Genomic DNA, 15,097 nt, shown 5'->3' with positions numbered 1-15,097 from the left:
ATGGGAATAGCAAAACACATCAGTTGCTAGTGCCCTTAGCAAACAGAAAACTTAATTTTTCTTATAGTTTCAGTGTAGTGAAGATGCCCCGAAAGTATAATCCATATATCTCAAAAATTTTGAAACATTCAGTGTACGAGGTAGGCTCAACTTAAACAATGTTATATGTGCATGAAATAAATGTACATCATAGTAAAGCAGCATTATTAACTTCAGCAACATACCCCAAAAATTCAAAGATCCTGACAATAAAAGGAAAATCTTGCTTCGGCAGAAAAAAAAAGTTCACCTGTGTTCCATTGTCCCGGCTTCGGCGGATCACGTGAGACTTCCCATCAATCCAGTAGAGGAAATCTGCCACCGAGTCAAATTCCAAAGCGCGAATGTTTTTCAGGCCTTGAATGGGCAGCATTATATCTGGAGAGTCATCCGCATCCAGGCCAAGTCGGCTAATGCTGGACTTCTGGCTGAACAGCAGGAAGCTGGGTGGACCTGCATGTTTCTCTGGCTTTTAACTTTCCACAAGGTGCCGTTTCTACTGATTGCATGTAAACCACCACCGCCAACTGCTTACAGAGATTTATTTTAACCAAGCTACGCTTACTCTGAATACAAGTCACTTTTACAGTGATGGTAACGAGGTCTGCTGATTTGTAGCAATTTTTACAGCAGCAAAACATGCATGTTGGAGCACTTTGAAGCAACAAAACTTTCCGTTTCAGAGAAATCCGGTGCAGCTAACTTAATATCCTGAATGAGAAGCAAGTTGCATTTATACTAATGGACATGAATATTTTGAGGCTCTTGTGAAGAGCTAGAAATATTTTGATTCATTGCGTTGCAAATTTCATGAAGCCAGACATCTTAGGAGCACTCCCTGTTTCAGTTGATGATGCGAAAATAATGTTGTCATGCTGTTGAACATTCAGAAAAACTTGTTCAGAGATTATTTTCGTAGCAAGTAAACAGAATACTGGTTGATTAAACAGTCCTTCATAAAATAACATTCCCAATACACCAATGTGGTTATCAGAAGATTTCGTAGACAAACGTTGTGACGTACAACGCCAGAGACTACACAGTCCCAACTGCATTTCTCTAAGGTGAATTCAAGAATAAGAATTGGTTCCAAATCTGCATGTTACACTGCAAATTTAGTCGAAAGATGGTAGTCTTGCGTCTGGAGGGAGTGAACAAAACGTTTATTTGGTTTTCTGCACAAGAAAATCGGTGAATCGTATTCTGGAGGCGCTGCATTAGAGTGCCTCAAGCGTGTAGCGGAGGCAAACGAGCGCATCGAGGCACGTTAGACGCAAGTGCCATCTGGCAGTTATCTTCGAAAACGAAGGCGTGCAGCCCACGGAGAAAGATGCGCGCCATTCTCGGAGGTGATAAGGTGTAGAACGCAAAGCGACGGGCAGGTGCCACCACCGTGACGTCGTAGCAAAGCGTTGGAAACACCTTCTTGAGCATTGGGTTGCAAGGTCATCGCAGCGCGATAAACGCTACATTCCTTGGAGTTACTTGTGTTTGCCTCTTCTAGTATAAAGGCAGACATACAAAACTTCGAAGCGTTGTTATGGCACCTCAGAAATGTGCAATAATTGCTTTTTAATTGACAATCGCACAACTACGAACTCTAAACCTTGAGCATTATTGGTGGCTGCTGCATATGTATGGGGTTGGCCGCTGTATCGCTACGACAAAGCTATATCAGAGTATATGGCATTAGGAGTCCCAGAGGAGGTTCTGATGCTTGTACTGTCCACCGTGGTCTCGTCGCTCGATCCAGGTCGATCCTCTGCTCCTCCGCCGTTTTCTTCTCTGCTGCTCTGTGGCAGGTTGACCTTTCTTGCCGGCGAGGAGGTAGTATCCTGGTTCACGGCACCATTATTAAGACGATCGAGACCAGGGACTGCTTCGAACGAATACGGTTTATTAGAAGAAGCAAAGTAGTGCGCGCTCGCTCCAGGATGCAGTCTTCTTTCTTCTTCTTCCGGCGTTTGATGATGATATTTTATAGTCCAAGAGCCATCAGAACAGCCATATGCACTGTGCTACTACATGCCACATCATGTGATTATTAGAGAGGACCGAGCCACAACAAAGGTTCGAGTAGTGTTTGACGCCTCATCACATTCTCGAAAAGGCATGTCTTTAATTGAGAACTTAGAGGCAGGACCCAATTTGAATGAGGACATGCTATCGCTGCTCATTAATTTCCGAAAAGAAAAGGTGGCGTTAGTTGGAGATGTTGAAAAGGCATTTCTACAAATCTCTATACATGAAGAGGATAGAGATGCAATGAGATTTCTGTGGTGGAAGCATGACGCTGAAGGAAGGTTAATGAATGAAGTGCAAACATGGCGCATGACAAGAGTAACGTTCGGAACAACACCAAGCACGTTTATACTGGCAGCTACAATTAAACACCATTTGAAACAAGTGAAAGACCAGTTTTCTGATACGACAAGGACACTGCAGAAAGCGCTCTACGTGGATGATGTCATTTTGGGAGCAGCAACGCTTGATGAAGCAGTTAAGTTGTACAAAGAGGCAAAGCAAGTGTTCAGAGAGGCAGCAATGAATTTGAGAAAATGGACATCCAATGAAGAGCGATTAAACAAAATAACTAATGAAAACAAAAGAGACGAGTCTCACATAGATATTCGATCTAGAGGATTCACAATGCTTCTGGGCTTGATATGGAAACACTCAAAGGACATGATTTGCTTTCCTATGGAAAAGTGGAATTTATTAACAGATACAACGCACTTGACAAAAAGGGCTGTGTTACAAACCACAGCGAAGATATTTGACCCACTCGGTTTGTTGTCGCCATTCACAGCACGCGCGAAAATAGGACTGCAGAGACTATGGAAAATGAACGTCACATGGGACGACCAGCTCCCTAAAGATGAATGCGACAAATGGAAGAACCTTATGTCTGAAGCGGAGGACTTTAGAGTTCTAGAAATCCCACGATGCTACGCAAGCAACAATCAACCAGTACAAGCATACAAGCTGCATGTATTTGCCGACGCGAGCCCATTAGTATACGGAGCGGCAGCATACTTGATAGCAGTATACCCCGATGGAAGCAAAGAATCAAGGCTGGTAACAGCAAAAAGCCGCATAGCTCCAATTAAAGAGCTGGCATTGGCGCGACTTGAACTGATGGCAGCAGTGGTAGCATCAAGATTACGCGACAACATCAAAGGTCACTTCAACGAAAGTTTTCAGGAAATACACTGCTAGACGGACTCGATGATTGTGCTGCACTGGATCAAGGGAACAAGCAAAAGAGATCCATTTGTTGCCAACAGAATCGCAGAAATTAGAGAAAAAACACTTCAAGCAAGCTGGTCATTCGTTCAAAGTGACGACAACTCTGCTGACCTACTTACACGAGAAATAAGCGCAAAGGCACTGATAACATCAAAGTTATGGTCGAACGGTCCCGAATGGATAACATCACTGAAAAAGAACTTAGTAAGCATAATTGGCACAAATACAGACGTGGAAGACCAGCATAAAACACAATGTCACCAACGCATGGGAAGAGCCGAAATTGCGCCAATCTTGGAAATCGAAAGGTATTCATCATACGGACGGCTTATAAGAGTGACAGCATGGGTGTTCAGATTCATAAACAACACAAGAAAGGAAATTCACAAAGGGCCGTTGACAGGAAAAGAGGTAACAAATGCAGAGAAATACTGGATAAGACAGACCCAAATATCACTGAAACAAAGGGTGAGGCCTATTCAAACAATCGATCATTTGAAATTAATGGACACGAAGTATATCTTGATGACGATGGAATCATCAGACAGAAAGGACGATTGCAGTGTAGCCAAGAATTCAACAAGCACGTAATAGTAATTCCAAAGGATGAGCATTTCACGGAACTGCTAATACGTCACGTGCATAAAATGGTATCACACGGAGGAGTTCAAGAGACGCTAGCGCAACTTCGAACTAAGTTCTGGATATTGCAGGGTAGACAAGCAGTGAAAAGAGTTCTAAACAAATGTGTCATCTGCAAGAGGCATAACTCCAGACCGGCGACTCAAGACATACCTCCACTTCCGGCAGACAGAGTCACTGAAGCAGAGCCATTCAAAGCTACGGGAGTTAACTTCACAGGACCTCTTTACACAAAGGACAAGTACCAGATTGTGAAGCAATATGTACTGATATTCACCTGCGCGGTAACAAGAGGAGTACACTTGGAAGTTACCAACGATTTGTCATCGTCAAGTTTTCTACAAACATTCCGACGATTTATAGCTCGACGGGGAATACCAGCAGTAATATACTCGGACAACGTCAAAACATTTGTAAAAGCTGGAAAGGAAATCAACAGAATGCTCGAAGCAATTAAAACGAGGTCTTAAAGAATTACTGCAGTGGCCAACAAATTCAGTGAAAAATGATAGCAGAGTGCGTGCCATGGTGGGGAGGATTTGACGAGCGCCTCATAAGAAGCTTGAAGACGTTGATGCGAAAAATAATATCGAAAAGCACAGCTTCGGTAAAGGAGCTATGCACTATTGTAGCAGAAGTTGAAGGAACACTCAACAATCGACCATTGACTTACGTATATAGAGAACCTGACGAGCCGATGCCACTAACACCGGCAGACATCATAGGTGGACGGCGACAGCTTCAAGAGGGACAAACAAGACTGTACAACGGTGACATTGAAGAAGCATGGCAACGCAGATGCAAACACGTGCGCGCTTGGTGGAAAAGATGGCATCAAGAATACATCAAGGAAATAGGAGCTACGGTCAAAGTCAAGACGCGGCAAGCAAAACCACTCTCACAGGGTGACATCGTGTTGGTTGAGGACAAGGCTTTAAGAACATTTTGGAAAATGTGCCGGATTGAAAAACTCTACCCTGGGCGAGACGGAATAACAAGAGCTTGTCTCCTTCGCACAGGCAAAAAAGAGCTTCTAAGAAGATCAGTGAACCACATATACACTATAGAAGGTTGTTTCAAATAGTCCGCGAGAGCTTATCACATTTCAACTTGGGCGGGTGGGAGCCTATAAAATATCATCATCAAACGCCGGAAGAAGAAGAAAGAAGACTGCTGCCTGGAGCGAGCGCGCGCTACTTCGCTTCTTCTAATAAACCGTATTCGTTCGAAGCAGTCCCTGGTCTCGATCGTCTTAATAGCTGCTTGGTGCCGTTTGAGGTATTGTTAGGGTGGACATACAGACAAATAGACCAGAATTTTTTTGTCGAAGGTCCCCAAGAAAGACTGAATTTGTCTTTAAAAAAGGTGCTTTGTCTTCAGAAGTGATTATATTGCTGTGCGTAACATGACGTCATTTAGCTTGTGTCATAAAGCCGATCTCCTCGAGCACTCAGCTCTCTGTGCTGAAACCACACAATTCAACAAACTTCGTTTTCCTTTTACAGTGGTGTTTTACGTGTCTGGGGCATTCTGTCTATAACTGAAAAACCCCTACAGTGTCTTCTAGAAAGCAGTGCAAAAATAAAATCAAAGGGTATCTTATGCATTCGCCTAAGACAACTCGAAGGCGAGAGCCATTTTGTTTTCATTACGATATATGGATTCTCGACTGAACTTTGCCTTCGTGAAGGGCATAGGCAGAACTATTTCTTTTTTTTTGGGGGGGGGGGGGGGGGACCTTGATTTCAAGTGGGGAGGATGGGGCTGGCAATTGGTTATTTTGTGCGATATAGGCCATGAAAAAAAAATACAGAGGAGGAGGGGGGTAACCCTTTCGACAATGCTGAAGAACAAGTACAAGGCGCTCGATGGATATCCACAGAGCTTCTCCAGCCAGTGGAAGCAGGTGTGCTGGTGACCGGAGAAATGACGGACGCCGAAATCGTTCAAACGGCCACCAACGTAGGGGGCGGCGGAGAAGCCGTAGATGACGAACCGCCTCGAGAGGTGCCGACATCTGCAGAAACAAGAAACTTGCTGCGTTTGTTTCGAAATAAGATGGAGTGTAGCGGCGGGGAAGGGGAAGATCCTCGGATGTGATGCATGAAGCAGCTGGAGGACACCTTCCTAGGCACGAGCACAACCGCAAAGCAGACGAGCACTAGGGAGTTTTTCTCCGCTGAATAAAATTTCAGTTCTGCAAAATACAGCTGGTTGACATCTCTTGTGTGATATTGTTGTGCTTTTAAACTTCCGCGAGAAGAAACATTAAAAAATGTCACTGAAGAGCCGGTAAGTTGTAGTGATTTTGCTAAAATGCACTAGATTTTTTTGGGCAATTTGCACAACTTCACTGATTTCGAAAATCTGCTTATCTCAAAATTTTTCCTGGATTTTACAACTTTGAGTTAATGAGGTTTTACTGTACCGTAAGTGCATAGGATTGTCGCTGAAGTGCTCCAGTGCATGTTCCACCACTTTGAGTTTAAAACCAACTGTGTAGTTAGCATACCGGCCCATCGTACACTATTGAGCGGGTTCCCAACAAAGTTCACCTCATGAAACACGACAACAAAGCAGTAGCGACGAATAGCGACACACAAACATTTGCCGTTGCATGTAGCGAGCGCACGGGGTTGACCCTGTTGAAATGGCACTTCTTTGGTCGCTTTGTTTGTAGTTGTATTTGTGTAGTCCTTTGAGCAAGGAGGTTTCTGCTGCGTTGGACAGATGGCACTCTGCCACAAAAAGGCGCGAGTTTTAAATTTTCACCCGCGTCGTTTGCGTTGCTCGCAACTCATCAGCATGGTTAAACTATGTTTTGAATTTTATTGTGTTTGATTTGGTACATAATGCTGTGTTTAATATTGTTTATATCATCAACACAACTAGCAATCAATCCGAATAAAATGCACATGTCATCATCATCATCATCAGTCTGACTACGTCCACTGCAGGACAAAGGCCTCTCCCATGTTCCGTCAGTTAACCCGGTGCACATATACATTCAATAAAAAAAGTTTTTTTTTTTTTCGAGGACAGAAGTGGGGGGTGTGTTCATTATGCGAGGGGGTTCATTACGCGAGTGAATACGGTATTTTTTTAATCACAATTTTTGCTCTTCCCCCCAAAATAAAGTTTTTATAAACTGTGCCCCTCATAATAAATGCACCTTCTCACTTCGCTTCAATTTTTCAGGAAAAAAAGTGGGTTCATCACGCGAATAATGCGATACTTCTGACTCATTCATACTCAAATAAATTTCCAACCTTGGTCTGGGTCATGTCGTCTATGACGCTATCCCTCCCTCCGAGCCCTCTCATTGTTGAACAAGGACAGCACCAAGACCCACGCTACTGGCGACAGTATGAATCTTGTGGGGGTGCTGACACCCCCCCCCCCTAAAGTTGTCTGCGCCGCGTGCCGCACGTGTCTCGCCCCAAGGCTTTATTGCGGTGGTGACCACCGCCGGGCGATAGATGGCGTTGTGTTCGCTTTCAGTACCACTGTTGGTAGAGTGGTAGCGCCGGCGGTGGCCCCTGGCGGAGGGCAGGCCTTGGCGGTGGGCGAGGATTGAACGGGTCTCTTCTGCGCGTGGCGGCTGCCGCGAACGGTTGTCTGACACGTGGGCCCCCGGTGCTCGGCACCGCGGGCTTCGCGCCGGGGTCCCACGTGGAAGGTCAGGCGTTGGCGACGCCGCCTTGGGCATGTGCTAGTGTGTTGGGTGTGTTAGTGTGTGTTTATCATGTTATTGTGTGTTTAGTGTGTCCCTGCGTTATGTTGTTTGTATGGTAGCGTGTTAGTTAAAACTGATGTAACATTCGGCGGACGATATCGTCGTCTAAATTGGTTAATAAATGTATGTATGTGGGTGCATTGTACCGACCGTGTCCACTGTGTCCGTTCACTCCAAGAGCGTGGCGTGGCGATGCGCTCGTTCTTCTTCGCCGAGCCCCCACACTGGCGCCCAACGTGGGGCTCTTGGAGAATCGGACGACAGTTTTTGCGGTTCGGTACAGGGATTTTGTTAGAGCCGGAGTAGAGTAGGCCTAGGGGGGACTTCTTTGCTAGCGTCGGTGGTGTGCTTTGTTGAGAATCGAGGAGATTGGTTTTGTAACGTGTTTCAATTTGTCGGCAGGTTGACTTTCTATTTATTATTTTTTTTTTCTCGCTGGAGGAGGGGATTTGAATTGGTGCTTTAGCGTGGGGAGAGGGACAAATGACACTCTGCGCTTCCCTTGCGGTGCGCGTTTGGAGAGACCCGACCATCGGAGGTGTGTGTGCGTGTGTGTGTGTGCGTGTGGCGACAACTTAGGAAGTCACCGACCCCTACACCACTTTGGACTCTGGAGGTGTTCGGAGACCTGCACGAGGCTCCTGCACGAGGCCATCTGTCGCAGACGCTCTGCACGACTCGACCGACGCCGAAGCCAGTATATTTGGCGACCATTATTCCAACAGAAGGGCCGGCTGTCGCAGCGAGGTCCATCCGAACCTCCACCAAGGCGGCATTCGTCGGACTCGCAGGGCTGTCGTCAACATCGACGAGACGAAGGTGAGCCCGTTCCTCGCATGAAGGCCTCAACCAGGACCCTCCCCTTGAACTCTCGCATCCACGCAATCACCCAAGTCAGACATTACGTGACGCTGCCCCTCCGAGCCGTGAACGCGCTCTTGCGTGAGCATCATGAACTCCCGTTACCCCTCTTCCGCGGAGCCCTTGTATTTGTCAAGTGTATTCTTGTGTTGTTTATTTTTTTTCTTCAGCAGCAGTTGCAGAGCGAGGCTGAGGCTAGCTGTTGCCCATTGCATGACGCCTTTGCATGCATGGGCGACGACCGGCTGCCTTTGCAGACCGGTATATAGGGTGAATTAAGGAGAGGAGGATGTGGGGATCTGAGGCGCGCCTGCGACCATTTCGCGGGCATTCCGCCACACGGCCACACCCTTTCGCTTTCCTGCTCTGTTAACACCACGTGGCGATAGATGGCGCCACGTGCGGGCACGGCGCGCGCCACTGCGCGCGCCGAGGGAGCGCTCTCTTCTCCGTTGGTCGGCGCCGGGTAAGCACGTGTTTTCCTTCGTCCGCGTCCCCTTTGGGAATCGCCGGACTGCAGCCTGCCTGGGGTGGCCTTGGGCACCTCGGCAGGCGTGTTTACTTGAGTGCTAGCTTCGGTAGCGTACGCTAAGCCCACAGCGGTGCCTAGTGCTTGAAGTGGTCGTACCACAACGAGCCGCACTTGCCGTAGGCCCAGCGCGTACGAGGTTTGCCCTAACACTCGCGACCAGGCCCAGTGGCCATCGTGAGAGTGCGCAGCATAGCCGTGAGGGACCTTTTCCCGACCGGCGTGTCAAAGCTCGCCATTGCCAGCTGCGACGTGCTCGCGGTTTTCCCCTTATTGTGAACGTCCGCGTGCGGGTGCCTTTGCTACCCGCGTCCCGGGAGCGGACGTTGTTCGGGGTGCCGCCAGAGGCAATAAAGTGTTGCGTACTTTTACATTAGAACACTGTCTATTTGCCGCGCCGCGCTAAACGCCTTATCAGCTGAGGGCGCGCGGAGCGGTGCGCTACACGCGAGTAAACGGAGTAGCGGCCCTGTGGCTCGCTAAGTGTGAACCCGCGGTGATCGTCCGCTGCAGTTAGAGCGGGGTCACGACGAGAGCCATGCGGTCCGCATCCTGGGGTGAGCAAGGCCTAGAGCACGTGGTTTGTAGGCCAGGCCCGAAGCGAGTGAGTACGGAAGCCTCGTGGGTGGTCCGATTTTCTGTGAATAGCTTCTTCTATCTCTTTGGGCTCAGGGAGCCGGGCGTCGTTGCTGACTTGTATTGCGGCTCGACGCCGAGGCGTCGTGACACCGCCCGGACGGTGGACGCCGGTCGCTCGGTAAGCTGCTGTGTGCGGCGAGCGATAGGGCCACCTCACAGAGTGGACGTCTCCTCGCGGCTGCCTCTTCTGCGCCTAGGCTGGGTGGATGCCGGTTGTTGTCAAGCGACTCATTAGGCCTAAGGCTCTGCGCAGCCGCCTGTCGCACGTGGCACAACTAGGTGGATCGGGGCGTTGAGGTGTTGCGCTCTGCTTCCCTCACTTTTTTTTTATCTTGCGATGCAAGGGTTTGGAAAAGTGATTTTTGTTTTATTTTGATGGGCGTCTCGGCCGCCACCGATGTATTAGCTAGCAGTACTGACCACCGTACCACGTGGCTGAAAAGCCTGAAGCTCCCTCCCTAGGCCGCGCTCCATTGTTTCTTTCGAGTTTTGTTTTTTTGTTGATGTATTCAGCGGGAGGGATGTCATCCACGGCCGGCTGTCCTGCACATCGTCAGCGTCACTGGCCAGGAATGCGGTCGTGAGGTCGGGCGATGGAGATGCCTGGGACCTGCGCAACTGCCTGCAGTCCGGCGCCCTCGCGAGTGCTGGTCGCAACTGCAAGACGTGTCGGCGCTAGCGACGACACGTCTAGCCGGACAGTGCAGCAGTGTCGACCAGCGGCGGTGTCGTGGTGCAAGGACATTATGGTCGTGCGATATCATTTTTTTTGTTAAAGCTTGGGTAGCTAATTTTTGATTTTGGGATATGGTTTGATTTAAGGTTGGGGGAATGTGGGGGTGCTGACACCCCCCCCCCCCTAAAGTTGTCTGCGCCGCGTGGCGCACGTGTCTCGCCCCAAGGCTTTATTGCGGTGGTGACCACCGCCGGGCGATAAATGGCGTTGTGTTCGCTTTCAGTACCACTGTTGATAGAGTGGTAGCGCCGGCGGTGGCCCCTGGCGGAGGGCAGGCCTTGGCGGTGGGCGAGGATTGAACGGGTCTCTTCTGCGCGTGGCGGCTGCCGCGAACGGTTGTCTGTCGCGTGGGCCCCCGGTGCTCGGCACCGCGGGCGTCGCGCCGGGGTCCCACGTGGAAGGTCAGGCGTTGGCGACGCCGCCTTGGGTATGTGCTAGTGTGTTGGGTGTGTTAGTGTGTGTTTATCATGTTATTGTGTGTTTAGTGTGTCCCTGCGTTATGTTGTTTGTATGGTAGCGTGTTAGTTAAAACTGATGTAACATTCGGCGGACGATATCGTCGTCTAAATTGGTTAATAAATGTATGTATGTGGGTGCATTGTACCGACCGTGTCTACTGTGTCCGTTCACTCCAAGAGCGTGGCGTGGCGATGCGCTCGTTCTTCTTCGCCGAGCCCCCACAATCTCAGTATCAGCATCTTGGTCAAAGTAAGCAAGGACTGGCAATGTCTGCAAATGCTCCTGTAGTTCAGAGAAAGCTGCGTCTTGTTATTCCTCCCAGACGAATGGCACGTCTTCACAAGTGAGTCGAGTGAGCGGTTCAGCAATCCTAGAAAAATTGGCTATAAAGCGGCGATAGTACGCACAGGGCCCTAGAAAGTGACGTACTGCCTTCTCATCTCGTAGAACAGGAAACGAGGCCATGACAGTGCTCTTGTCAGGATCTGGTCGAACACCATCTGCACTGACAAAATGGCTGAGAAACTTAAGTTCTTTGTAACCGAAATGACACTTTTTTTCTGGCTTCAGCGTCAGGTTAGCAGAGCGAAACGCTTTCAGCACAGTCTGCAGATACTTCAGGTGCTTCTCAAACGTCGCAGAAAACACGAAAACACCATCCAGATAAACTAGGCAATGTGCCACTTTAGACCGGTAAGAACAGTGCCCATCATTCTCTAGAATGTCGCAGGTGCAGAACAGTGGCGGAAAGGAAGCACTGTGAATTCAAATAGCCCTTCGGTGTAATGAAGGCAATTTTTTCACGATCTCGTTTATCAACTTCGATCTGCCAGCCGCCACTTTTCAAGTCAACCGATAAAAAAATACTCAGCCTGCCGCAGTCTTTGAGAGAACCATTGATAAGGGGCAGCAAATAGACGTCTTCTTTAGTCACGCTGTTAAGTTTTCTGTAGTCTATGCAGAAGCGCAATAATCGATCTTATTTTTTTACGAGAACGACCAGAAAAGACCAGGCACTCTTGGAAAGTTGGATTATATTATCTTGCAGCATCTCTTCGACTTCAGCATTTATCACGTCACGACACGTTCCTTGGCCAAAATGTGGTAAAGGTGTTGTTTTATGGGCGAGGCGTCTGTATGCGTTGGTACACGGCAAAAGGCGACTCCCAGGATTATATCTCGGGAAGAGTCACGAAGTACGAGGCAGCCGGCGAGAAACGTACGTTCCCGAATGCTCACCCTGATAGTACACATGCCGATTGCGGTGACTACAAGCCTGCCGGCAATATGAATTTGTGTTTCGTACCAAGGCACATTAACTTTCTTCATGTGCGCTGCTAGTTTCTGCTCATGATCGAATATTCGCACCTGTGTCCAATAATGCACTAACGTTATAGTGGCCGTCGACTACCACATGTACCTCCAGAGAAAATCTGCTTCCAGCTTTCGTCGCTGTCATCAGTGAATGACAGCGAATTCGTGCTTGCGTCAATCGGAGGCCTTGCTTGCATCAAGTGTCCGCGGCCTCGCTCTCAAAGGTTGCTGTCGTTAGCTTCCCACCTAGACCTTTGCCAGTGCACTTGCACAGCCCCTGGGAGGCTCCAAAGGTTTGGAGATTGCGTTGGGGATGGAAACCACGACTGCCGTGCAATGGCATACGCTGCTCTGAGAGGTAATCTTTGATAGTCCTCGATCTTTCGCCCAATCTTGGCCGTGGTCTAGTTTCACCACAGTGATAGCACAGTGGTCTAGTGTATGCCATACATTGGATTTTCTTGGAAGCGGCTGTCCATTTTCTAAGTGCTGAATTGGCTGCAGCGAAGGAACTGCTTTCTGGTGCATAGGATAAACGAAGTGCGGTGAAGCAGGAATATATTGACTGACAGCTTCCGCGTATGGCGCCCGATGTCGCTTCGTCTGGACAGGCGGAACATAATTCGAAGGCGGCAGATAGAACCCGCACTAGGTTGGGACTGGCACTTCAATTTTTGTATCTCATCACGCACCACCGATCGAATAAGGTCGCAGGGAGAATCCATGTTGATGCTGCTTCTTGCCCCTCCAACCTGGCCTGCTGACGAAGCTACACTCACTCCCTGGTCATACACAGTAAAGCGCTGCTGAAGCACTTGTTCCTATAGTTGTGGCTTTGGTTGAAACCTCCGCCACGGTCTTTGGGGGACAGCGAACGAGGCCAGCCAAAAGCTGCTCTTTCACTCCTCGCATCAAATGACGGAGCTTCTTTTCTTCTGCCATGTCGGGGTCAGCTCGATGAAAGAGGCTCGTCATGTCCTCGATGTACATCCCGACGCTCTTCGGCATTTGGATGTGTGACTGAATCGCTCGCTTGGCTCGTTCTTGGCGATCGGGATTGGCCCAACTTGCCAGCAACTGACGGCGAAAGATGCTCCACGAAGAAAAGAGCTCACGGTTTTCGTACCAAGTACGGGCACCGTCCTCCAGGTTGAAATATATGTTCCTCATCTTGTTGAAGTAGGTCCAACCATTGTAATCGGAGACCCGTTCGAACTGTGCCAGCTAGTGTTCAACATCTTCCAAGACAGAACCATGGAATACCTTCGGCACATGTGGCTTCCGCAGTGTATGAGGTGCGGCTGCAAGCGCCTTCCACATCGTTAGGAGGTGTCATTGCCATCATCTCAGGAAGTGGTCCACGCTCAGGAGGTAGCCCTCGGAGTATTCGGCTTGCACAATGAATAGGTGTTGTCACTGCAGGTACAGGGCTACCTGGAGGCGTTTAGAACATCAGCTGGGGGTTACCCAGCACCTCCACCAGTTGTCTCGTGCTACAAAAAGTCTTCAACTCAGAAAAACTGAGCAGGTGGGGGGACGCACAAAAAACTGGCAAGATGGCTGACTCGATAAACAACAACAACTAGCCAGAGTGCTCACTGCCCCAGAACATCATCTTCCATTCTAGTGGGCAGCCATGGCTTGCGCTCGCCGTACCTAGTGGCCAAGTGGCGTTATGCGGTCCTTTCTAACAGACTAGAAAGTTGTGAAGATCGCAGATATTGAGGTCGCAGAAATCGAACAAAGAGGAAGGTGCTTGCCACAAGATGCAGTAGTGATTTCACAAATACTGTTCAACCTTGCTACGATTGGACTGTTAAAAAAATTACCGAGCATCGAGGGTTTGAAGCGCAACACCTACGCGGATGACATTACCATCGAGTGCTCAGGGAAAGTTTGAAGCTTGCCATTTACGTGGGCAGGGGGGAGCGAGGGTCAGATTGAAAGCATCCTGCAAGAGGCAATTGATGCCACAGACCTTTGTCCTTTGGGGTTCAGGTGCTCCCTGAGAAAGTCAGAGCTTTTATTGTATTAGACTATACATGTCAAGGACCGAAGCCCAGAAGATAGAAGCCGTCGAACACCATGCGTCTTGTATTCGTGTACACCTTTGTTCTAAAGACCTGTGATTGTTTATTAAATTTTGTAACGACATGTTTGAGTTATAAATAATCTCCTATAATCACGCGATAATCACGCAGCGCGGTGCCAAGGATGTGAAGCTGTTGTCCACTGGCAACGAGCCCTCGCACTTCACCGTCATGCTGCCATGCATGGCAGATAGTAGAAAGCTTCCACCCTTCATCATTTTCAAACGTAAGACCATGCCGAAAGAAGTGTTCCCGCCCGGTGGTGTTGTTCGCATCAACAAAAAGAGATACATGGATGAGGCCATGATGCTCGATTGGATACGAGTAGTCTGGAACTGTCAACCAGGTCCACTGCTGCGTCTTTGCAGCATGCTGGTGTAAGATGCGTTTTGTGGTCACTTAACCGACGCTGTGAAACACGCACTGAGCGATGGAAAAGCGGGCCTCGCCGTGATACCAGGTGGTATGACGTCCACCCTACAGCTGCTCGACGTTGTGCTAAACAAGCCGTTCAAGGACTGAGTGCGGCTGGACTACCAAGAGTGGATGTCCGGCGACAACCCAAATACACCGACGGGCCGCCTATAGAGGCCTCCGCTTGCGACTGTTTGTGGCTGGGTGCTTTCGGCCTGGCGTTCCTTGCCAGATTCCATGGTGGAAAAGGCTTTCAAGAAATGTTGCATCAGCAACTCACTGGATGGCATGGAAAACGTTGCACAGTGGGAGGCGACCAGCGACAAACTCTCGTCTTCAGAAAACAGTGGTGCTTCGTCGGACGAATAGGAGCAGTTGCAATGGTGGTT

The 15,097-nt window shown here is 49.0% G+C and overlaps 1 protein-coding gene across 2 annotated transcripts in view; it reads right to left on the bottom strand.

The window, feature by feature from the left end:
- The window catches only part of arr (low-density lipoprotein receptor-related protein 6), a 345,664-nt gene that overhangs the window by 38,987 nt on the left and 291,580 nt on the right, over positions 1-15,097 (bottom strand). For both annotated transcript variants that reach the window (XM_037420245.2, XM_075886375.1), the window contains exon 14: positions 290-492. In XM_037420245.2, coding sequence (XP_037276142.2) covers positions 290-492 — 203 coding nt within the window. The remainder of the gene's footprint in view (positions 1-289; positions 493-15,097) is intronic.

Source organism: Rhipicephalus microplus, chromosome 2 (assembly GCF_043290135.1).
Source record: "Rhipicephalus microplus isolate Deutch F79 chromosome 2, USDA_Rmic, whole genome shotgun sequence".
In the NCBI taxonomy this organism is placed as follows: Eukaryota; Metazoa; Arthropoda; class Arachnida; order Ixodida; family Ixodidae; genus Rhipicephalus; species Rhipicephalus microplus.
Note: the sequence above shows the minus strand (reverse complement) of the source record. Positions and strands in the feature narration are given on the sequence as shown.